The sequence below is a fragment of the Podarcis filfolensis genome (assembly GCF_964270895.1).
Source record: "Podarcis filfolensis genome assembly, chromosome: 2".
NCBI classification, from domain to species: domain Eukaryota; kingdom Metazoa; phylum Chordata; class Lepidosauria; order Squamata; family Lacertidae; genus Podarcis; species Podarcis filfolensis.
The window spans coordinates 33,652,489-33,677,708 of NC_139605.1; the positions used below are offsets into that span (position 1 = coordinate 33,652,489).

The following is a 25,220-nucleotide window of genomic DNA, read 5'->3' on the forward strand; positions in this document are numbered from 1 at the left end:
CGTTTTCTTTCTTTTTAGCTACTGTTGATTTTAGTGCTCTTAATATTTTTAATACCTGTTTTTAACTGTTTTTATAGATAATTTAAAATGTTTTATTTTCTATTGTTGTAAACTACATAGAGATTTTTGGAGGGTTTTACAATTAAGTACTGTTTAAGGTTTCATAAGACATATAAATGAGTATCTTGTTTTTCAAGTGTGGAGGGCTCAAGAAAACATTGTTACTAGATATGTAAATGGAAAAAATTAATGTGGGGAACATGTTACCTGTAATTCAAAAGCAGAAGCTACAACAAACAATCTCTTCTTGAATTGCTACAGTTAAGCATGGAATAACTTCACAGTTATGAGGTGTGAAGGAGTTCTAATATGGTATTGTTTTGTGACTTCTGAGCAATAGTCATTAAAATTATCTGAGATTAATTGGATTTATTTTTTTACACCAGAAGCACATGAAATGCATTTTTAGTGATACAAAATTGTATTTTAGAACAAGCTTTTGGAGCGTTACCCATATTCAAGTGAATTTACAGTGGCCAATATGCAATTGTGCCTTTGCCACGCATTTATGTCATTGTCATGCCTGAATTTCAGGAGAGAAATCTGGATTGGTTCCCTCGGATGCGTGCCATGTCGCTTGTGAGCAGTGATTCTGAAGGAGAACAGAATGAACTTAGAAACTTGCAAGAGAAGCTTGAATCTACCATGAAGCTGGTGTCCAATCTTTCTAATCAGCTGTCTGAGCTTAAAGAGCAGGTAAGAGACTTCCAGAAGATGCAGACAGGGTATCAGTTTACACAAAGCCTTTATGTTTTCACAAATTTTGGAAAACCAGAAATGTCCTAGTCACATTTAATAAGTGTCACTGAATGGAAAACCTGAGGGTGGGAAAACCAACTGTTTGTATTTTTAATGCAGCCTTCAATACACAAAATTATATTGGAGTTGGGAGAGAGTATGACAGACTCTCCCCCTGCCTTGATATGATGGGTAATAGGTAATACAGCAAGAAGCTTCAAAATTATTGGTATTCTTTGCTTGTTCTGCAGGGTTGGTGACAATGGTTGCTAAGTTAGAAGGCCAAACACACACATATCCTAGGTTACCATTCACCAGGCTTGTTTAAACTGGCCTAGCTAGAGGGGTTATTTGTTTTTTTCTGTGACGTGTTTTGTTCCACCGGGATTTTTAATTTGTTCTAGCTTAAAATTAGTCAGAGGGAAATTGACACATGCAAATAAGCATGCTTCTGGTTCTTTATTTCTGGCAATGTGGCAACCCTCATTTCTATTCTCGTAGTACATCCCTAACTTACATATAATATGTAAAGATGCTAGCATCCTGCTCCTGCGCATGCCCTGTCTATCTGACACTACAAGACTTATTCTTTGCCTTTTAAACTTAAAAAAGTTTATGCCTTAATAATCTTTTAAAAACACACACACCATAGGATTAAGGGCTGAGTACAGTGGTACCTCGGGTTACATACGCTTCAGATTACAGACTCCGCTAACCCAGAAATAGTGCTTCAGGTTAAGAACTTTGCTTCAAGATGAGAACAGAAATCGTGCTCCGGTGGTGCGGCGGCAGCAGGAGGCCCCATTAGCTAAAGTGGTGCTTCCGGTTAAGAACAGTTTCAGGTTAAGAACGGACCACCGGAATGAATTAAGTACTTAACCTGAGGTACCACTGTAAAGGCATGGATCTCAGTGCAAATGCACTGTCCTCGGAATTCCTTTGGATACTGCACATCCTTTTGCCTCCTGCTTGTTCCTTATCAACCACAACATGCATTGCTGCACTTTGGATTTGTAGCCAGAATTTTAAAACATGTGACTGAAGTAATCCAGAATGGAATTTGATAGCAAGCTCAATGGGAGGCCCCTCTTCTCCTTCCCCACCTTTTGCTTCAACCTCACCAGCTAAAGCCCGAATATGCCTTAATGTTTAAAGCCTTCCACTTTTAACTTGCCCAGCTTTTAAACTTTGCCCTTGTGAAAATGAGAGAGAATGACATTAGCATTCAGAGGGCCTCTGCCCTGCTGAGGAAGAAGGGGAAACCAGGTTTATTAACAGGAGAGGACTCTTTGGAATTTCCCCTAAGTGCAGTCATTGAGTGTGCCCAGATCAAGTTGCAGCATGTACCAGTTGTGTGACCATACCAATACATCACTTTCTCATTAGGAACAACCCTTTCTAGAAAGAAGAGCTAACTGAGAGGCTGGTTTGAATCAAATAAGAGCAAGTTTCCCTTTCACAGCTGTCACCTCTAATTGGTTTCTAGAGACTAGAGCTGTCATTAATGCCAAAATTCAACAACTCCTTTTGAAACACTATTGAACTGCAACAAGTGGTGTAAACATTCCTGGCAAACTATTAAAAAAAAATACCACTGGCAATTTAATGAATACAAAGTTGTTGGTTTGTTACGAATTTTCAGTACACTTATGCAGGAGTTAATATGACCTTTACATTTTTTCTCTCTCTAGTAAATGCCTTGGTCTGCTTTTTTATGCCACACTCCACAGCATGTCATTACATCACTCTCCATCTCTCTCTCTCTCTCTCTCTCTCTCTCTCTCTCACACACACACACACACACACACACACAAACACACACAAAATTAGTAGTTTGCAAGCAATATACCAGAGAAGGATCCAGTTGTACATGTACCTCTCCCATATGCTCCCACTGCCTTTGCTACATAGCTCCAAATTTTCTCCAATGAAAACAGGGACGCCCTATCCAATTATTATTATTATATGCTGTCCGTCTGACTGGGTTGCCCACTCTTGGCAGCTTCCAACATATATAAAAATATACGAAAACATTAAACATTTAAAATCTTCCCTATACAGGGCTGCCTTCAGGTATCTCCTTGGCTTGGGGATTTCATAACGCCATACCCTCCAACATTTTTCCAGTTAAAATAGAGACACCTTAAAGAAAAGTGGGACATTCAGGGATCAAATCAGAAACCAAGATGGCTTCTGTAAATCCAGAAAAGAGCCCTTGGAAAAGAGGAATAATTGGAGGGTCTGTTGCTATGGCAACATTGCTTGTTCACACACCACATAACTCAATTTTTTTTTGGATTCTCCATAATGCTAAGAATGGACCAGATTTGTACTGACCAAGCACTTTCTGCAGTGACTTGTGGCCTCCACTTACCCCAGCCCTGTACATCTCATGAATGCACTCTGTGAACCTCGTATGAATATGCAAACAACCAGGTTTTAAAGGTGCATACACCCTTTAAAGGGACGCGGGTGGCGCTGTGGGTAAAACCTCAGCGCCTAGGACTTGCCGATCGCATGGTCGGCGGTTCGAATCCCCGCGGCGGGGTGAGCTCCCGTCGTTCAGTCCCAGCTCCTGCCCACCTAGCAGTTCGAAAGCACCCCCAAGTGCAAGTAGATAAATAGGTACCGCTTTATAGCGGGAAGGTAAACGACGTTTCCGTGTGCTGCTCTGGTGCCGGTTCGTCAGAGCAGCTTCGTCACGCTGGCCACGTGACCCGGAAGTGTCTGCGGACAGCGCTGGCTCACGGCCTCTAGAGTGAGATGAGCGCACAACCCTAGAGTCTGTCAAGACTGGCCCGTACGGGCAGGGGTACCTTTACCTTTACCTTTTACACCCTTTAAAAGGAAGGGAAGGAAAACTACTAATAGTTTGCCTCAGGATCCACTTAAGTGATACGTTGCAAATGCTAATTGGCAAGCAATATGCTGCAAATAACAAATAATTAAAGGGAACTGGTTTAACAGAAAGTTATCAGGGACTGAAGCACCAAGCTTAAACATTTCTTCCACCATAATGAAAATGTAGCTAATTCATGACAGAATGATATTTCATGAACATTTAGAGATATTGCATGAAGATTATGATTAGGCCCTCATTCCACTAAACTAGCTAATTAAGTGTGCTTTAGTTCTGTTTTCTTTAGCAGTTAATTTAGTAATCTGCCCATTCTCTATGTAGTTTAAGACATAAAATCTCAATAACAATTATATACATTTCAGTACATGCTTCAAGCATATGCAAATTTAAAAATAATGTAAATACTTCTTGCAGTTGGGGTGGGGCTTAAATATTTGTTTAGTAATACAATGTTCCTTTCAAAAAGGGAGAAAATTGACTTCCACAGAATGTAACATTCATATGGTAACAGAAACAATCTTTTGAATTGCACTTGCTACTGTGTTTAATTTTATTTTGTTTTAGCCCTTAAATGCCACTTTTTCAGTAGCTGGGCAAAGCACTTGTCTGCAGAGGTGTGGCTCTTACAATGCAGTCCTATGCATGTCTACTCAGAAATTAGTCCACTGCAATTTACTCCTAGTTGTGTAACATTGCAGCTACCTTGTAAACACTCAGTGTATCTCCTCAGCCTAAAATGTAATTTTCAAATTGTCATTTATATCTTGGGTACATTGCAAATTCATATTCAAATACCTTCCAGCCCAATTTTATGAATCAGTGTACCAGTTCTAGATGCAGGATCAGGTTAACATAGCTTGCTGCTGTGTTAACAAAGGGACCGGGGTGAGTTGCCTCCCTTCCATTGGGCTGAACTCTATTCCCAGCCCAGTAGCATTCTGTGTTCCCAAGCTCAAGTTTCCACTCAGGGATATGTGTGGCACACAGCCTAAGAGTGGGTTGCATCAGCAGGCGGGGATAGAATAGAGTCCATTCCTATGCCCTTCTGCAAGATCCTGGAGAATAGCAAATAGCTGTGCCAGCCAAAATGATGGGGCTGTCATTTTGCAGAACTGAACATTCTACCTAGGGAGCTGCTACACACAAAACGTTGCCACATATAAAGCAGGCTCTCCAATGCTGGATTTAATACAGCTACCATGCAAGCATTTATTTGGTTGAACTTCTTATTTGATCGCTTGCCCATGTCACCCAGCTGAGCTCTGTGGGGACTGAGTGGGGATTTTCCTTTGCATTTCCCATGTCCCAACCTCTCCATTCCACCACGTAGCTTGCTTGCTGTCATGAGGAGTCAATGAGCACTTCGTGCTAGACTCCCAAACTTTCTCTCTGGATTTTCCCAGCTGGGCGGGGGTGGGGTAGCTGTTTTTCTCTTAATTGTTTTTGATGCATCAAACAGGATCGTGCTCTTCTGTTGCAAATGGCTTTCAGAATAAACCTTGACCACAATATAACAGCAATAGCTCATTCTGTGGTCTGACGTACAGGAAGTGCTTATGTCTAACCAAGTACATGTTTCAATTTTCCAGATGACAGAGCAGAGGAAGCAAAAACAGCGTATTGGTCTCCTAGGACATCCTGCTTCTATCAATGTGAACCCACAGCAACCAGCATAAATCAGATGGGTGGCTTGTCTGCCCACCCTATTCCCCATTTTCATAACAGGAGTTGAGATTCAACCCTTAAAGCTGTTTCTGTATACCTAGTTCATTGTGTGTAAATAACCTTTTTATACTGTATGTATAGGGCTTCATTGAGAAAGTATGGGCACAATATTGGAAGGGGGGGTTACATTTGTGCCAAAAAAATGCCTTTTATAGGAAGAAGTGAAGGGCACACCTAACTTGCACTTGAAAATGATTATTGATTAAAATAGTACGTGACCTGTATTTTGTATTTAAGACCTTCAGATAGCTGGTATTTATGGGTTTTTTATACAGTTGTGCAATATGAATTATGCAATCACACTATATTTGTTCTTTACTCCTGTGTGTCCTAAAGGGAGTGCACACATCTTTGGTGTCATCTTACATCATTTACTAAATGGCATCAGATGACACAGTTAAGCAAGGCTGCTGAGAAACCGTGTTCCTGGCGAGGTTTTGTCCTCCAGGCCATTTTTGTAACACATGGCATTCTGAGAGATTGACACATCATGGCAATGGTGCTTCCTCTTACCACCCCCATCTCCCAACATTCCTCTTTATCTATTTTTGATTTAAATTAAAATGAGCAATGAGTTTTTATAGACTCATTGGAATGAATAACCATGACTAAGTTAGGTGCATTATTTTTCAAGAGGTCTGCTTTGAGTAAAACTCTGAATACCACCCAAAGTTCTTAAATGTTACTTTGAGGATTCCAGAACCCACCACAGTGCAAAGCTGCACCTTGGTGGGCTGATCCCTAAATCTCGAGAGGTGTGGAAGAGGCTAAAGCATTCATTTATGAAGAAATCTGAAGTATTGAAATGAACCTTTTTCTTTATGGAAAAATTAAAACTAGGAGGATTTGACACTGCTGCAGATCAGTGTAATCTTCTAGATTTTTTTCCCCCTGTGTGTGCGTGTGCCATATTGATTTAGAGGATCCTAGAAGGGTTTGCAGGCTACCACCTCAGTTGAGCATCTGCACTTTGTAACTCAGAAGTACATTCCCCTCATGCATTAAACCAATTAAAATGTTAAATATCCCCTTTGGGACTCCTAGCTGAGCACTGATTTTGTAATACTTGCAAAAGAGCCACTGGTTTGAGATTGTATTTTAGTTTTCATTCCATCTTGGTCACGTTTTTATTGCTCACGACAGCTGAGAAATATGGAAAAAAAACCTGTTGCCTAGTTTTGTACATGGTCATTTTACAGAAGCTAATTCTCTGCTATAAAAAAGTGGAGATGATGAATGCTTATTAAAGTTTGTAAATGCATAAATATAGATATTTAAATAAAATATATAATAATAATGTATAGTACTTCAGTGTGATAGTCTCATTCTTCTTCAGCACTAATGAAACTACTCTCCATTCAGCTTATGCTGTCATGAACACTGCTTACCTGAAGGAGAAGTAAATGCATTTGCCAATAAAGTACTGTGCTTGAAAACCAAAGGCTGGGGTAGATAATGATTGATCACTTACTGCTACACCAGCCTTATGCACTGTGTCTAATACTAAAGTCCATTTCCAAGCCAGGCAGCATAGCTGGTATTACTTTAACGTGCAAAGGCTAATGTTTCTATGTGCAAGTGTTTTTAGTCTTAAGGCAGTTGATGCTTCACCAAACCAAAAATAGCTGTGTTCCTCTTCAAACCCATGTTTAATTAAATTAAAAATTTCATGTTAACCTTACCCACTGGTTTCCTTCCGTATTTGAGTTCCTCAGTGTTTGCTTTATATGTTGCTGGAAACAAAGGATAAACTAGGGTCCTGGCACTGTGAAAAGTAACAAAAGATAGCCCGTTATTGGAATACATGTTTTAATACTTCTGTTTTTGCCTATTTTCTCTCTTATACACACACACACACACACACACACACACACACCTTATGCCATACTGGAATTACCAAACAAAAACAAAGCATGCTGATTTATTTATATTAAACAGGTTAAAACTCTTTACACCTTCTGGAAAACCAGTGGCCTTTTGTGTCATTCATTCAACTCTGAACCCTACATTGTGGATTTTAGTTGCAATGCTGGTCACTACTCATAATCATTACATGTGAGAATATAAACTCTGAATTTATCACAATTGTTTCTCTTTCCAGTTACATTCTCAATCCTGCCTATAATGAAGTGTTAGAGTTACCATACTGGCTGGGGATGGTAGGAGTTGTTGTCATCTCAACATCAAACATCTGGGGACCTAAGGGTTGGGGAAGGCTGAGGTATAGGAATCTCTAAAAATTTCTATGGGTGATTATAGCTAAAACAAAACATGTTGTTCCAAGCTAGGAATCTTCATGTGTTTGTGTTTGCAGATTTTTTACCTGTGTGGGCTGCTCAACTTATTTTCATAGTGTCTCAAGCACAGGCTGATTGAGATCTGTTAAAACAAATGGGAATAATGAGCTTTTTATGAATGTTCAGAACTCTTGCACAACTGAGCAGTATACTCTTTCCAATGGACATCTCTTCATGAGCATTATCATAGAATTTCTCTTACACCAAAACTTGTATATATTTTAGAAATCCTCTTAAGTAATAGTCATGGAAAAACAAAATTGTTGTTTGGTGAATAGGAAGAATGCTGCAGGATGTTTTGGATCTCACCAATGATTGTGACTAGGCAAGGAGAAATATTTGTAAATGCTTCACAACTGTACAACTGTTGCAACATAATTTTATTCCTGTTTACTCAGAGAAATCCCACTGTGTTTAATAGGTCATCCTCCTGGGTGAGCGTTCTCAGAACTGCAGCCTAAATGTGAATCGAGTACTGAAGTTCCCATTATTCCAAAATGGGAAGAATCAGTACATGTAAAATTTTAAGTACTGTAATAAAACTTTTACTTCTTTTCAATCCATTATAAGTCAGTTAGTTTATAATTAAAAATTAAATCTGTCAAATACTGAATTTGCAAAGAATATATTACTTTATATATTGCAAAGCTTCAACATTTTTCTTTTAAAGGAAAGCAGCTTGGCATTTATAGGTACAGTCATTAAGTCAGATGTTTCAGTTGAGAACTCAGGTATGGGTAATACTGCAAATCCAGTAGTTTTACTTACAGTACGTTTAAATAGCAAATTATCTCCCCTGGATGTACGGTATTTCCATTGCATTAACAGGTGAACTGCATGTGGTTAAGAACGGCTAGTTAAGCCAGCAAATAAAAACTATGGTTCCTTTCATCAATGGACTGAAGACATGACGGCACTTGCAACATCAGACTTTGTTTGAATAAATATGCTTACATGTGAAACAAGTTTATACAGACTATAGGTGGTTATTAATAATTATATATGTATTAGCATATATAAGAATCATAGAACTATAGACTTGGAAGGGACACTAAGGATCATCTAGTCCAGCCTCCTGCAATGCAGGAATATGCAGCTGTCCCATACAGGGATCAAACCTGCAACCTTGGCATTATGGCCACCATGCTTGTATACAATAGCATATATTGCACTTTCTTCTTTTCTCTTTTTTCACTTTATTTTATGCAACTGAAAAAACTTTAAAATACTAATAAAAAAGCCAACAAACCCTAATGAATCAACAACCAAAGTTAAAAAACCACCTGGCAATTGCAGTCAAGGCAGATTTGCAGTCAAGGACTTACAACTACATGAAGTCTGTCACAATATATCCTTCATAAAACAAATTTGGGGATAATTTCTCTGTTTCATCAAGACATCATCTTTTTCCCAACCTCTATTCAGGAGACATGAGCCTTATTCTCCCTTTGTTCCAACCTAATCATGCCTTGTGGCAAAGCTATTGTTTGGATTCCTGTGGGCCTAAAAAGGGAAAGCACTATATGAAGTCCACTGGTAAACACATATAGGACCCCACAACTAAATGAAGACTTTTCTTTGCACTCACTACCCATGGTGAGAAAGGAAAAATCCCACCAACACTATAGATATTTTCCCCATCCTATGCTTTAGTAAAACTACTTCAGTAAAAAAAGCCATTAAGAGGAATTCCCAAGTAGAACCATGTTTGTATTTTGCTTGTGGCTTTTGTTTCCCCACCCCCGACCATGCAGCCTTCTCCTTACACTGTATTTTTTCTTTCAAGGCAACTCACAGCTTAGATTATAGCTCTTCATCGTGGCCTAGAAAAAAAAATAGTTAAACCTTGTTCTCTCAAAGGGTGCCTTAGCCACCAGGAAGAACTTTCTGAAAGAAAGAGCTGTTCAACAGTGGAATGGACTCCCTCAGGAAGCTATGGACTCTTCCTTTGAGGTTTTTAAGCAGAGGTTAAATGGCCATCTGGCATGAATTGTTGCGATTCCTGTATTGCAGGGGGGTTGAACTAGATGACTATCAGGATCCTTTACAATTCTATGATTGCATTTGGATAAAATGGACTGTTTCAAGAAGTGGCAGAGAGATATTTCTAGATTTGTCTGGCAGGGCAAGAAACCCAGAATAAAATTTAAAATACTAACTGATGCAAAAGAAAGAGGTGGATTTGCCCTGCCAGACCTAAAACTTTACTATGAATCAGCTGCATTTTACTGGCTGAGAGAATGGCTGCTTCTTGAAAACACAGACATTTTGGATTTAGAAGGTTTCAATAATGTATTTGGGTGGCATGCATATTTGTGGTATGATAAGGTCAAAGCACATAAAGCGTTTAAAAACCATATTGTCAGGAAAGCATTGTTTAATGTCTGGACAAGATATAAGGACCTACTTGAAAATAAAACCCCAAGGTGGTTGTCACCGATGGAAGCGAAGGCTCAGAAAAAGCTCAATATGGAGGCCAAATGGCCGAAATATTGGGAAATTTTGGAACAAGAGGGAGATAAATTAAAACTGCAGAGCTTTGAAAAACTAAAAAACAAAGTGCGAGATTGGCTTCATTATTATCAAATAATGGAGGCATACAATTTGGACAAGAAAATTGGCTTCCAGGTGGAAAAATCAAAATTGGAAACAGAACTGTTAGATCCCAAAACTAAGACTGTCAAGGATGTATAATCTGCTGCTGAAATGGAATACTCAGGATGAAACGGTGAAATCTGCTATGATTAAATGGGCACAAGATGTTGGACACAACATTATGTTGGCTGACTGGGAACAGTTATGGACCACAGGTGTGAAGTTTACGGCATGTAATGCCTTAAGAGAAAATATTATGAAAATGAAATACAGGTGGTACATGACACCAGTCAAGCTTGCAAAAATATATCATTTGCCTGATAATAAATGCTGGAAATGTAAAGAGACTGAAGGTACATTCTTTCACCTTTGGTGGACACGCCCAAGGATTAAGGCTTTCTGGGAGATGATCTATAATGAAATGAAAAAGGTATTTAAATATACCTTTCTGAAGAAACCAGAGGCCTTTCTCCTGGGCATGGTCGGCCAATCGGTGTTAAAGAAGGATAGAATTTTTTTTATGTATGCTACAGCAGCAGCAAGAATACTTATCGCAAAGTATTGGAAGACACAAGATCTACCCACCCGGGAAGAATGGCAGATGAAGATGATGGATTACATGGAACTGGCAGAAATGACTGGCAGAATCCGAGACCAGGGAGAAGAGTTGGTAGAAGAAGGTTGGAAGAAATTTAAAGACTATCTACAGAAACATTGTAAAATTAAGGAATGTTAGAAGGATGCTGGAATGAAGTTATGTGGTTTTAGCAGCAATGTTACAAAGGAGTAAGTAAAAATGGACTGTTAACAGGTGAGAATGTAAAGTTACAATATATTAAGATAAATTACTAAGATAAAAACAAAGATGGAAAGGATTTGCTGAATTAACTAATTGAACTAGAATACAAAAAAGGGAGGTGTGAGGAGGTCAAGGAAATAAGCAAATGAAAGATAAGATATGGAAAGATTGACTTGTTTATAATTGTTTTTATTTTTCTGTATTTTGTATTTTTTGCTTTATTTTTCTTTATTTTTGTAATTTTTTGAAATTTCAATAAATATTGTTTTTTTTAAAAAAATACAATTCTATGATTGCAAATCATAAGGAATAACCATGTGACCACCAGTGCAGAGTAAATCCCTGAGGAAGAGTCGCCTTCTACCCACCCACCACTGGTTGTCTTGGTAGTAACTGCTCTGATCTCTTTTTCCCTCCTCTCCAACTAATTTCTCTCTTGCCTCTCTAGTGCTTCAGTCAACCATGCATCCCCAGGGAATGTATGGCTGCATACATTCTGCATACACTTTTGGCTTCTTCCTCTAACCCAGCCTTCCTTACACTGGAGTCCTCCAGATGTTGTTGGATTATATTGCCCATCACTCCTGACTATTGACTATGCTAGATGGGCCTGACAGGAGTTGGTGTCTAAAACATCTGGAAGGCACCAGGTTGGGAAAAACTGCTCCAACCTGATTCCTTACCCATCTGTTGGCCTACTTTCCATTGTCATCCTGTATTCTTATTTGGCAATGGTTGCCTTGCTCCTTCTCTGCCTTCCTGTCACTCATATGCTGATGCTTCTCATCAGGTTTTTCATCTCTTACTCTCTCTAGAGGCTTAACCAAAATATTGCTAGCTCCACTGAATGCTCACCATTTTTGTGCTGTGGCACACCATGGCTCACGATTAAAGGGCCAAGTGTGTGTTTCGTGGATGTGTGTGTAGTCATATACATGTGGAGACAAAGACAGGAGGTAACAGAAGGTGCTTATTCTTTGTAGATTTGCTATAGTCTTATATTACACTTCATTTTCTTTCTAAAACAAGATCTGAAACCTGATTATTGGAGGAAACTTTATTTAAAAACCAAAAAAGTTACATCTACTAATCTGATTCATTGGCTAAAAAGGTTATTCAGCTATTACCTGCTGGTTTAATCTAGACTCTAATGATGCTTTGTATTGACTGGTACAGCTTTGATTAAGTGCAACATAAATCCTGTTAGATGACAAATACAAACATTTTAAATAAAGAAATCAAAACTAGCAGTAGTTGTAATACTAAAACTAAGAAGCAGCTGCTGTACAGAAGTTTTGTCTGTTAATAAGCTCCCCACCCCACCCCCTGCACACACACCCCTTTGCTGTCTTGCTGTATTTTAAGTGCTTGACACTTGCACATGATGATGTATGTCTAAATGATAGATGGGCCCTGTAGACCATCTATTCCAACCCCCATGTCCGATGCCTGAAATCCAGCACTAGGGCATCCCTTCAGACCTCAGAAGAAGGCGAATCCACCACTCTGCTAGTTAAGTGGTTCCATTGCTGAACTGCTCTTAACATCAAGCAGTTTCTCTTAGTCTCTTTATTATTTCTAAACATTTTCTTTAATTGTTTTTCCAATTCTTTTATTTTTTTACAAACAATATTGAGAAGGGGAGAAAACTGAATGAACAAATTCAGTTTGCGTAATCATGCTAATTTTCAGATGAGGCGATGAGCTGCAGAAGAAGAGGCAAACTATTATATCATTGTGTCTCATGTTTATTACAATGTCTCACTTGTCCAGCTGATTGGCACAGAATATGACACAAAGATGTGAATTGAAAGTCTGTATTCTCACAGCAGGGATTTTAAAAAGCCTGAGTGTGATGGCTCCCTAATTGCAAAAGGGAGCCTTGAATGATACTTTTGTCGGAAAAGTTATAATGTAGTTCCCAGCAACAGTTCAAGTTGTCTATAACATGATCAAGTTCAAGTGTCATAATTGGATTTTCAAACTGTCCTTTGGGTTTCTGAATAGAGGAACCATATTTAGAGTACTTAACCTTTTGAAGATATTGCTTTGGATCGTCTCACAGATGCCAACATCACATTTGGAATTCAGTGGCTAAAAACAGTATGTGATCTCTCCTCTGCAGATTGAATGAAGTTAAAGTAAATGCATTCTAATGCAAAGAATGGCCGCTTACCGTACCTCACTGGTGAGCAGTGGTTGCGGCCCAGTGCAACGCCTCCATTGCTGCATGGATGCACAGCATGTCCCCCTCAGCCACCATGGAGGCTCATGGGTTCCCGCCAAACCCGCTGATTCAAATGAGCCAATCCATGGCCACCTTAGTGGGGCGTGGATTGACGAATGGACCTGAGGGAGAAATGCTTCACTCAGGTCCGCTTGGCAACTGTAATTCCCAGCCAATCCTACCCTCCTCATCCAGTCAGGCAAGAGCGTCACCCACCCTTCTGCCTCCCTTCGTTTTAGTTGTTTGCTGTTTTAATCAATTCCTTTTCAGCTTGGGAGGGCTTTGCTGTGGTTTTTTCACAGTCATCATATTCAGGGCTGGGAAGGATTCTTCCCTGTTCTGCAGGTTTCGCCTTCCCCATAGCACTAGTCACAACTTTGGCAGTTTAGGCCTTGGGTAGAATCCTATAGTCTTTCATACATTCATCCCTGTGACAGTGATAACAGGGTACCACATTAGAGGGGTCTGGAGGGAAGTCTCTGTCCAAAGAGTCAGTTGTGCAGGGCTAGTGGGCTTCCCGCAGCATTTGGGGGCCATCTGCGTAAACCTAAGTTTTGCTATGGATCCACCCCTGAAGAGACCCTGTCATGCCTCAGATACACGCCCAATGCCTATGCCAAGGCTTCCTACAAATTCTAAAAACAATAAAACCTTTCCTACAGACATAGTTAATAGTTCACAAAAGAATGGGTCACATCTCACAAAAAAGCTTCTTAATAAAAAATATGGGTGTCTAAACATCCTGACTCTTGGTGCCTAATTCTCTTTGGTAATTGATTCCAGATGGCTGGAAGAATTTAGTGCAACCTGAAGAGTATGTAACCAGAGGTACCACTGTACTCTCTTCATTTCCCCTTATCAGGAACGCAGTTGCTGGGCAGAGATATATGTGGCGAGGCGATCGCTTAGGTGACCTCAGGAGTACTACCAGAATTACTGGGGCCAAGTGCACAGTATATGGATTGGGCCCTCTGCTGTACTCACAAAAGAACAAGCTTGCATTGAAATTGCATTTATGGCCCCCTTTGCAGGTGGGAGGTAAAGCCCCAAAAGTAAATCAGGGGCCGCACAGAAGTAATAAGGTGTCTGAAAGACAGAATGCCTCTTGGCAGCCATTGTCCCAATTTGTTAAGTTATTAAGCTGTTCTATGTACAGTGGTACCTCGGGTTACATACGCTTCAGGTTACAGACTCCGCTAACCAAGAAATATTACCTCGGGTTAAGAACTTTGCTTCAGGATGAGAACAGAAATCATGCTCTGGCGGCGCAGCAGCAGCGGGAGGCCCCATTAGCTAAAGTGGTGCTTCCGGTTAAGAACGGACCTACGGAACGAATTAAGTACTTAACCCAAGGTACCACTGTATATCCTGCTTTTCCACCAAGAAACTTGAGAGAGCATAAATAATTCTTTTTCCCTGCCTGCTTTAAGTTGAGCTAAGAGAGAATGACCTCCTCAGTGAGCTTCCTGGCTAAGAAGGGAACGTAAATGTGGGTCTCCCCAGTTCTAGTCCAGCTCTAACCACTACATAACACTGCCTCTCAAGTATATGATTTTTCATCTTCCATATTATACTTGCAGCTGAATCTGTGATCTGCCTTGATAGGAAGTTGAAAAGCAATGTTTTTGAGCTGATATAAAATATCCATCCATTGTTGGTCTGCAACAGCTCTTGGATACATGCAAATAATAAATTGGCCATCATCTTCAAGTAACCAACAAGCAAGGATGATTTTGTGGTGAGGGTGGCTTTTAATAAAGTACACTATAATGTAGGGACCTGATCCCCTCTACTGAGGCAGCAGGGTTCTCTAGGTATGTTGCCCCTAACAGAAGACTGTGTGCCAAAGCAGAAAATATGAGCAACAAAGGTAAAATGTGCTTAGGAAAATATGTAGTTACATAGGCAGATGCCTCACACCTATTGTACTCACTACAGGAAAAAGAATTGCTGACACATCTGATCTGGGGGGAATTCCTTTCCACTCCCATTCCTTTACACCTAAAGCATGGGGGTGGGGGAACCTCATACAATAAAAGGGTTTTTAAAGTTAGTGGCATCAATTCATTACTTTCAATACTGAAAATTCTTGAACATTAGGCATGTCTCACTGGATAAAAGGGGATTAAAGTGATATGGGTCAAAACAGATTCCTGCCTTATTGTTCTCTAAAGCTCCAAAAATTTATATGGACTGGGTTCCTGTGTCTAATATAGTTGCATAAACCAACATATCTTGCCATGCACAACTTCTATAACTCTTCAATAAGAGAGTGCAATATTAACTGAACCAAACTTCTTCATTTCTATTTAAGCTACTAATGTTGCAGTCCTATGCTCTTACTTCAGAGTAAGTCCCACTGAACCCAGAGTGACTTACGTCTGAATACATAGGATTTGTTGAAAGATGGAAAGAATACTCCAGTATATGTTACTTCTGAAAGTTCTCATCCACCATCTTTCACCATTGGTTTGCTGTCAGAGCTGCCCGAGGTCCCAGCTCACAAAGGACCAACGCCGCTTCGTTGTTAAGTACGAAAGTCTTTATTGAAGTTCAGTTCCACTTCCAGAGCCACAGCGTGCAGCTCTACGTCTCAAACTCTAGATCGCTGATGCTCTGTCTGAATCTCCTCCCCCCAGACACCAGTTTAAGACTCTAGCCTTGCTCCACCTCTTCCTCTGTTCTTTCCGCCTCTGGTTCCGCCTGTCCGTCGGGGTCTCGCCCTTTCTAGACTCTTCTGACGCTGAATCCCCTGAGCCTTCCCCCTCCCTCCGGTGGGCTTTAGGAGCTCGTTCCCAATCCGGGTCTCCTGCTGTCCCCCGCGCCTGTACATTTGAACTTGGCGTGCGCGCCCAGCCAGCAACTTTCCTCCTGACCGTTTCACTGCTGCTGTCACTGCTTCCCCCTTCGGGGAGGCTAGCTGCAACTGACCTCCCCTCCGTTCCCCCACTCTCCGATGGAGGCGTGGTCAGCCCTGACTCACCTTCTCTCCCCGCTGGAGGAGACGCTGGTCCTGACACATGTGACTCTTCCCCCCCCCCCACTACGCTCTGGTGGGGAAACTGGTCCTGATCCCCCGCTGCTGCTTTGGGGTTCCCCGCTGGCTCCTTGTTTCTGGTGCGTCCCCCCTGGGACCCCCCTTGCCCTGACCATCAGCGCCCCCTTCTGGGAATCTTCTGATTCGCTGGAGAAGCTCATGGAATCTCTCGGGTCACTGTCATACTCCCCTACGCTGCCCTCGGATTCTTCCCCTTCGCTCTCCATTTCCTCTCCTTTTGTGAAATACCTCACTAGTATACTATCAATTCACTTTATCAACACACAACAGTGACCACCTAGAAACAGTCCTTTTCCTTTCCCAGAGTATGGCTACCTGCACTATAAGAGATAAAGGCTTCCTCAAAACCAATATATCATGCCTTTTGTGCTTTGGATGTTTTCAAGTAGAAGGCTTTCAATATTTTGGTATGCTGTGTCCAAATGCTACAAGTTCCAAAGTGATTCCTATGCCTCTAACAACCTTCCCCAAACTGGTGCTTTCCAGATGTTTTGGACTGCAACTCCAAAACTGGCTGGGACAGATGGAAGCTGTAGTCTAAAATACCTGGAAAACAGCAGGTTGGGAAACACTGTGCAATAGCTTTAGCATGGGTGCCAGAGCTTGTAAGAGTGGATGCTAATCAAAAAGCCCACTTTAACTGTTTCTTCCACTAAAGCCCTTGCAGTATGATTTGTTCTCCTACACCTGGAGTGGTATTGCCATGTTTTACCACACTCAATTTCTTTTGGGGTTGATTTATTTTTTGTTTTGAATGAGCGTCAAAGATAAGCAAAAAAAAATGTCTCCGTCCCCCTCCACTAACCACAGCTGATTTGTTTTTGAGCAACCATCTAAGATGCTGGAAAACCCCTGTAAAATACTTTTGCTTTAATCAGAAAGTACCAAAAACTCCACCAGTTTTGCATTGCAAAGCAGTGGGTAAAGATTTGAGTCAGGCATCATGTCTGTGGCTTTTGTGGGTGGGTGTCTCTCAAAATGACTGTTATCCTCTATCAAAAGGGAAATCTGCATGTCATGTCTGAATAAGACTAGTTAAATCTATGGTAACAAATACCGTCTCATCAATTCACACAAATGATTGACCACATGCCCCTGTTGCCTTCCAGGCTACTAGCCCTAGACACTAAGCACGAAGTGCACAGCAAGTGAAATAAAAGAACAGAAAAAGTAAATGTCAACAGAGTTTTAGAAATGTAACCTAATGCTACCTATGTGCTTTTCAGTGGACAGGAGATGTACCCCAATGTGTTTATGAGAAATACTTGTTATCTGCTCTAAACTTTATTATTTTCTCATAATAATAAACATGTACACAGAATATACAATAGTGACCCTAGTCTGTAATAGTTTTGAGTCCTTGACATGGTTATCATACTAAAACCTCAAAGCATCAGCCAGGCAACCTGGAAAGTTTTGAAATTATTATGCAACCTATGCCAACCTTGTGCCCTTCAGACATTTTTGAATACAGCTCCCACCGGTCCCAGTCAGCATAGTCAATGGGAGTCTGGGACAATGAGCTATAGGTCAAAACATCTGAAGGACCCTGGCTTGATTACTGTAATTCAACTACTAGACTGATTGATACAAATAGATTTTTCCCATTTATAGTATAATAAGCTGCTTTTGCTTTATTCCTCTCTCGTCATGTTTCAATAAAGCCCAATATTCAAACTCTTCTACATGAGGAGCAAAAAAGAATATGGACTTCCTTATGCACATGCGTTACCTAGTCAATTTGCTCCTGTGAATGTTAAAAGTAGTGCTTGGGCTTCTTTTCCCATAATGCCTTTGTTCAACACAGATAATTGTGTTATGAGTTTCGTGGGGGGTAGGCTGAATGCCTGAGCCCCCTTCTAATTCTTGGAGTAGCCAAGCTAGCTTCCTGGTGAGGTGATGGGTCATTAAAGGAACAAAGGAAGGGGCTCTGTGCAAGATGGGAAATAGGTGGGGTCCCCTCTCTCAACTCGCTGATGGTTAGAAGAACAAAGTCAGAGTTGAGAGCAGAGAGTTGTGTGATGTGAGCTAGAAGCAAAGCATCAAGCTGGGAAGCCAGAGAGTCAAGCAATGTTTGATTTCTGTTTGAATCTAAGGGTGTAGCTATGGGGAAAGCAAGGCCCTTTTGGGGTGCTGATGCTGTGAAACCCTCCATCATAGGCTCAGATTGCATATGTGTGTAAATAAACCATATATCCTAAGAAAACCACAATCTTCACTGTGCCTCATTCCAAAAGGAAACATGGACCCTGGGTAAGCACCTGGAATACTGCACTGCTTTTATATTGGGGTGGCATGCAACAATACAGCTACTTGTAGAGACTACAACTTGGGTGTCAAGTCCAAGGATCATATTACACCATTCCCAAATGAATTCGTCTACCATCTGAGGTCATCTAGTGAGGCCTTTTGCACATCGTTTTGCCTCCTGAGATACAGTGGAAGGGTGGTCCTTATGAGTGAACCTTATCTGCTGTGGAGTCCACTACATGGAACTCTTCACCCAGGGATGTTAGACCAGCTCCTTCTTTATTGATATCCCATCATTGCTTGAATACCTTTCCAGTGATCTTTTTTATATGACTGATGCGCGCGCACACACACACACACACACATATATATCCTGGCTCTTTTTAAACGTTTCATTGTTTCTCTCTATATTTTAGTGATCTGCTTTTTATTAGACGCGGGTGACGCTGTGGTCTAAACCACAGAGCCTAGGACTTGCTGATCAGAAGGTTGGTGGTTTGAATCCCTGCGACAGGGTGAGCTCCTGTTGCTCGGTCCCTGCTCCTGCCAACCTAGCAGTTTGAAGTCAAAGTGCAAGTAGATAAATAGGTACCGCTCCGGCGGGAAGGTAAACGGCGTTTCTGTGCGCTGCTCTAGTTCGCCAGAAGCGGCTTAGTCATGCTGGCCACATGACCCGGAAGTTGTACGCTGGCTCCCTCGGCCAATAAAGCGAGATGAGCGCCACAACCCCAGAGTCAGCCATGACTGGACCTTTCCCTTTACCTTACTGTTATTTAGCCCTGATTAAAATCACTCTTCCACCCTCCACTGAAGGGAAACTTTCAGGTATCTGTATATCCCAGGGTCTCAAAATGTTGGCTCAGCGTACTAGTCAGCTACCTACCACTGCCCCCTCAAGTCCTCAGGCATGCACAGAGAGCTTGAGAGGCAGGTTATCTCTCATTAATATGAGATAAGGGAAAGGTAAGAAACATTCTCTGCTGTTACTCATAAAAGTCTCCTGCTGTTTCTTACCTATTAAAAAATGCAGTGGAAATGAAACCTCTGGAGCAGGAATCTGTATGGTCTTGAGTGTTCTGTTCACCAGAGTTGGAAGCAGATGTTCTTGTGAGCTGGTGAAGTGAATTGTGGATGTCTTTGTATTGCCAATCTAGACAGAAAACCAGAGGTGCAGACAAAATTATCAAAACATGGTCCACACCCACAGTCTATAGCTGAAGATTGTACTTAAGAATATTTTAAAGGTTCTGCCCAATTCCACTGCTCATTTGTTTTTAGAAAATTAGTAATTCACTAGTCCTACTTGCAATGATTATTTTGAGAATGTGTTTGTTCTAAAAAGATAGTGGGAGGAATTCAACATCACACTCCTCTGATTGCTCCATCAGTGCAAACATTTATTTATTTATTCATTCATTCATTCATTCATTCATTCATTCATTTATTGGAGGTTTTTAAGCAGAGGTTGGATGGCCATCTGCCATGGGTGCTGTAGTTGAGATTCCTGCATTGTACGGCATTAGACAAGATGGCCATTGGGATCCCTTCCAACTCTACAATTCTATGAGATCAGCTTCCCTGATGGAATTATCCCCCTCCCCTAGCACAATGTTCTGAGGGTTCTCCTACCCAACCTCCCCCGTATCAATTTGGGGTGCCACAGGGTAAAGAGAGGGGGAAACCCCACTGCCCTAGTGGAAGTCCTTGTGCAAGGTTTGGCTGGATGCAGAGGGAGAAGACTGGGAGGAGGTGGTGTCGGACGCTGATGAGGCAACAGGGTTTAGTGTGCAGAAGAGGCTGTGGCAGAGGACAAGTCGTGGCAGGAGAGGAGGGGGGCCAGGAGACAGAGATGAAGCAGGTTGCGGAAGAATCCAGGGAGGCTCCCCATCCTACTGTGACCACCTCCCCTCCTCACTGGTCTCCCAGAACATGCAGAGAAATGAAGAGGCCAAAGCAATGAGAGACAAGGCGACAGAGCCTTATGCTGCTGGGTAAAGAACGGGGGAAGGCGGGGACCTTCAGTCCTTGCAACTGACTCATTGTGGCAAGACCTTCTGGGAAGAGTTGCTCTGATCACTAGGCCTGCACTGTTTTGGTTTCTTTGACTAAAGAGTTAACTTCACTGACACCAGTGTCTTCTCATTGCTGAACTTCTCTTGACTCCAGCTCCTGACACTTCTGTTGACGGGGACTCATCAGATGAATTCCACCCAGTAGCTCCATACATCACTTCTTTTATTCACAGATTGTGTGCATGAGGCATTTCTTGTTTGCAACTTCATATATTATAATTTAAGCAGCTAAATGTCAGTTCACAGATTTTAAAATACTTAATATGCCCAGCAAAACAGACATAAATCTAATTAGATGTACAACAGGAGTTTCATTTTCTCTTACATTCCTATGAGTTAGATTGTTTAAGCTCGTCCATTCTATGTTTTGCACAAATAATGTATAGTGCAAGCCAGAAATGCCTTTGGCATGCATTTTATTTCCCACTTATGACATGATTCGAACCATATCTACGCTGTGGTAAGCCCAAATGCAGTCAGTGAAGCTAGTTCCAATTAAGCGTTGCTTAGGAGTGCATCCCAAAAAAAATTTGAGCCGGTCTTCAAGGAATTTAAAATCCCCTAAGTGTGCAATCCTAAGGCAGGGGATGGAGGCTGATGGCAGGGCATCAGCCATATCCAGCACTGTGTCAGGCCCTAGCTGACATGGAGGAAATAAGGGTGGAGAATTGCTTATGCGCTCCTATATCCTTTTCTATTTTTTCTCCTTCAATGGGAGGGAAATAAATGGGACTGAACTATACCAACTCCAGGGCTGCCACAGTTCCCTCTCTGAGTTTGGAGTTTTTGGAAGGTGTTGGATCCAAGGCTTCCACACAGTTCTCCTTTGGCACACCTCTAACCTACCTCCAGATATCCCTTTTCAGCTTTACCATTCCAACAGTGGTAGGTCTAGGGCTGGAAGAAGGGAATCTGACACAGATCTCAATCTCTGATATCTCCAGTGACACCCGCTCCACTTTCATAGAGGGAGATCTGATGCTTCCTATGGCCCCTGGATGCTCTCACAAGAGCCAAAGGGATTGCTGATCCCATTACACAAAAGGCAATACCTAGCTTTATCTTTTTGTTCTAATAGAGTCTTCAATAAAAAGTCTAATGCTCAAAACAGAATTCTCATTGGGTATCATATAATTCCCCATAAATTAGTAAAAGTTTGAATTAATCAAGGTTTGATTAAATTTTGCCAAACAACAGAACCCCCCTGGAAATTATGCTAGCAAGCTAAGTCAGCTCAGCAGAGCTAGCTGGATAGGCCATTAGCATGGGACAAAAATACCATGTCTGGCCACCTCATATGAATGCATGCCTCATAAGAACAGTGCCTATCAAAATGAAGCCCACCCTCAAACTAATGTGTTATTTGCCACATCCTGGTTTCTCAGTCAAGGCCAACTATAACTGACCTCATGATAATGAGGTAACGTCTCTGACTTTGGGTCAATTAAATGCTGTTCTCCTTTGTTTAACAGCTAGATGTGTTCTTAATAAACATATTTTTTAAGCCTCAAAAGAAAAATATCAAACTCCAGTAAGACTATACGGTAATCCAATAATAAAAACCTGCTCCTTTTTCTTGTTCTAAATTTAACTATTAATTAACCTACTTTTAAACACACAATTTTATAAGTAATAGTAATACTTTATTATTTATATGCCACCCATCCAACCAGGTTGCCCCACCACTCTGGGCAGCTTCCAACAAATTAAAACACAAACACAGTAAGACATCAAACATTAAAAACTTCCCTATACAGGGCTGTTTATGTCTTTGACATCTGATGGGAGAACATTCCACACGGCAGGCACTACTACTGAGAAGGCCCTCTGCCTGGATCCCATAACTCATATTCCCATATTCTCGCAATGAGGGAACCATCAGAAGGTCCTCAGAGCTGAAGCTCAGTGTCTAGGCTGAACAATGGGGGTGGAAACACTCCTTCAGGTATACAGGGCCAAAGCCATTTAGGGCTTTAAAGGTCAGCACCAACACTTTGAATTGTGCTTGTAAATGTTCTGGAAGCCAATGTAGATCTTTTAAGATAGGTTTTATATGGTCCCAGCAGCTACTCCCAGTCACCAGTCTGGTAGCCACATTCTGCATTAGTTGTAGTTTCCAAGTCATCTTCAAAGGTAGAATGCACTGCAGTAGACCAAGCGGGAGATAACCAGAGCATGTACCACTCTGACAAAACAGGTCATAAGCAGGTAGGGTCTACAGTTGCCCTTGAAACAAAATTGACCTGTACGCTCATGGACAGCTGTGAGTTCAAAATGACTCTCAGGCTGCGCGCCTGGTCCTTTAGGGGTACAGGTACCCCATTCAGGACCAGAGAATCCCCCAAACCTACCCATCACCTGTCCCAGTTATTCCTCAGACAGTAAAAAATTCCAGAAAATACCTCTCCAAACTGGATGAATGGGCAACAAAATGGCAAATGATGTCCAATACAAGTATAAATTGATGCACTTTGAGGCAACATTTTATAAATTCTCATATCAATTTCCAGAGGAATAGATGTATTAGTCTTTTGCAGCAAAAACAACAAAGCCTTGCATTCACATATAGACTGATGTGCTTTGACTAACCAGTGAAGTGATATTGTTCTCATGATATCCCAATGAAAATGCCAATTCACATGTTCTGTGGCAATAAAGGCGGCAAATTCCAATGTAGGAATTTTAAGACAAAAGACTGTAAATAAAATTGCCAGTATTATAATACTTCTATGTTGCAGTCACTTCTGGAATAGTGTATGTAGTTGACCCATCTCAAAAAGAGCACTGTACAGCAAGAAAAGAAGCAACTAAGAAATATGAAGGGACTGAAGTGCCTTCCCTACAAGGAAAGTTGAAGGGGGTCAGTTTATGTATTTTAAATATTACTAAGGGCAGAGGAACACAATAAAGGTTTATAAAATGATGCACAGTATAGAGGAAGATAGGCTTTGCCCCCTCTATAACCCTTAACGCTAGAACTCCTTGCAACAGACTTACTCCACTAAAAGTTATCTAATAAAATTTGACTAGCAGACAAAAGCAACAGGTGATGGCTGCAGGCGCATATTACTTTAAATAGGATTAAAGAAATGAATAGAGAGCAAGTCTTACCATGATAGCCAAATGAGTATAGTTCTGCATAATAGTTGTTTATTTGCTGTATTTGTATTGCCATCCAATACAATACAAAAATGACAATAACAATTTTTTCTCTAGGTGGCTGTCAATAAAAGGACGGGCCATTAGCCATGGCCATTCATTTCAATGGGTCTACTCTGAGTAAAGATTGGTTGACTACAAACCTTTTTAACAAAATCTCTTATCCCAAAATCTCATGGAGCCATAAAAAATGTTAAAGTTAAAAGGCCTGAGAAAATATATTCAAGGACACAAACAAACAAACAAACAAAAAATCCAGAGCATAGGTTCCAGCCTCTCCAGAAAGTGCATTCCATGACTGCTGGGTTCTACAAGCTACCCAGCACATTTCGCTTGGCAGAGGCATTCTGTGAAGAATTGGGGGTTGAAGTAGGATATGTAATCCTTCAGGTAAACTGGTACCTGTACTAGGTTAAAAAAAACCACTTTGAATTGGTCCCAACAATAAACTGGAAGCCAGTGCTAATAGCAAAGTACCAGCATGATATGATCATATCACTAAGTGTTTTTTGCACAAGCTGGAGTTTACAGACCATTTTCAAAAGGTGCATTCCATGCACGACAATGCATTACAGTAATCTATCTGGGTATGGATTACTGTTGCAAGGCTATCTTTGTCCAGATAAGAGTTGCAGTTGATTTCTTTGCATAAACTGCCCCCCATGCTGTTATTTTTCATGCTGTCATTATAAGAGAACAAGGTAGGTGTTCATGGTGAGTTCCAGCACCTATCTTCCGGGAAAAATAGCACTGCCCCCCTAAAAAGGGGGGGGGAAGTACAGGCTTGGAAAATTCCCTGCGCGGTCTGGAAAGGATGACAGGCGAGACAGCGCCAATTCGGCTGTGGGCGAAAACGGAGCAGGAAACCCTGGGAAAGAAAAAGGGAAAGGGCTCTGGAAAGAACCGCCACAGGGTGCGCCAAACCCGGGGAGACACAGACAGGCCCGGCAGCCAGACACGCATGGGAGGGAGGGCAGGTCAATAAGGCACCCGCAGAAATCCGGAGGGGAAAACGTGGAGCAACAACCTTCAAAGGAGACGGTGCAAAGGGCCAGCGTGGCAAGAGGGCGTTCTGACACAACCACGTTTATAAAAGGAATGAATTCAGAGAAGCGTCTGCAAAACACAAACAGGGACCAGTGCTTCCTTGCAATACAGTACAGGAAAAATGGACCTACCGGGGGCGGGGGTTGGAAGCAGCTTAAAATGCCGCCGGTACGCAGTGCTTTCCCTCCCTATTTGGCACATCATTTTCATGAAGCGTTTTCCTGCCCCGGTTTCTGTCGGCGAGGGGATGGAAGAAAGGAAGAAGAAGAACAAGGTGCCTTCGTTTTTCCCCTCAGCCAGGGAACACAACAACGGAGACTGGAGGTGGGGAGA

The 25,220-nt window shown here is 41.4% G+C and overlaps 1 protein-coding gene and 2 long non-coding RNA genes across 10 annotated transcripts in view; 1 reads left to right on the forward strand and 2 right to left on the reverse strand.

Moving 5' to 3' along the window:
• ITPR1 (inositol 1,4,5-trisphosphate receptor type 1) overlaps positions 1-7,064 on the forward strand; it is a 199,790-nt gene extending 192,726 nt beyond the window's left edge. For all 8 annotated transcript variants that reach the window (XM_083600272.1, XM_083600277.1, XM_083600270.1 and 5 more), the window contains 2 exons: positions 595-756; positions 5,248-7,064. In XM_083600272.1, the coding sequence (XP_083456398.1) occupies positions 595-756; positions 5,248-5,334 (249 nt within the window). In that variant the 3' untranslated portion in view covers positions 5,335-7,064. The remainder of the gene's footprint in view (positions 1-594; positions 757-5,247) is intronic.
• Positions 1-25,220, reverse strand: part of LOC310757347 — a 40,622-nt gene that overhangs the window by 10,013 nt on the left and 5,389 nt on the right. The window contains exons 3-5 of the long non-coding RNA XR_014545082.1: positions 19,624-19,759; positions 7,707-7,762; positions 7,066-7,148 (exon numbers count right to left, since the gene is read on the reverse strand). This is a non-coding gene — a long non-coding RNA (uncharacterized lncRNA). The remainder of the gene's footprint in view (positions 1-7,065; positions 7,149-7,706; positions 7,763-19,623; positions 19,760-25,220) is intronic.
• On the reverse strand, positions 8,853-17,571 carry LOC310757473. Its single transcript, XR_014545243.1, has 4 exons — positions 16,559-17,571; positions 14,478-15,784; positions 11,358-14,108; positions 8,853-9,732 (listed from the first exon to the last, which is right to left on the reverse strand). It is a non-coding gene; the product is annotated as an uncharacterized lncRNA (long non-coding RNA).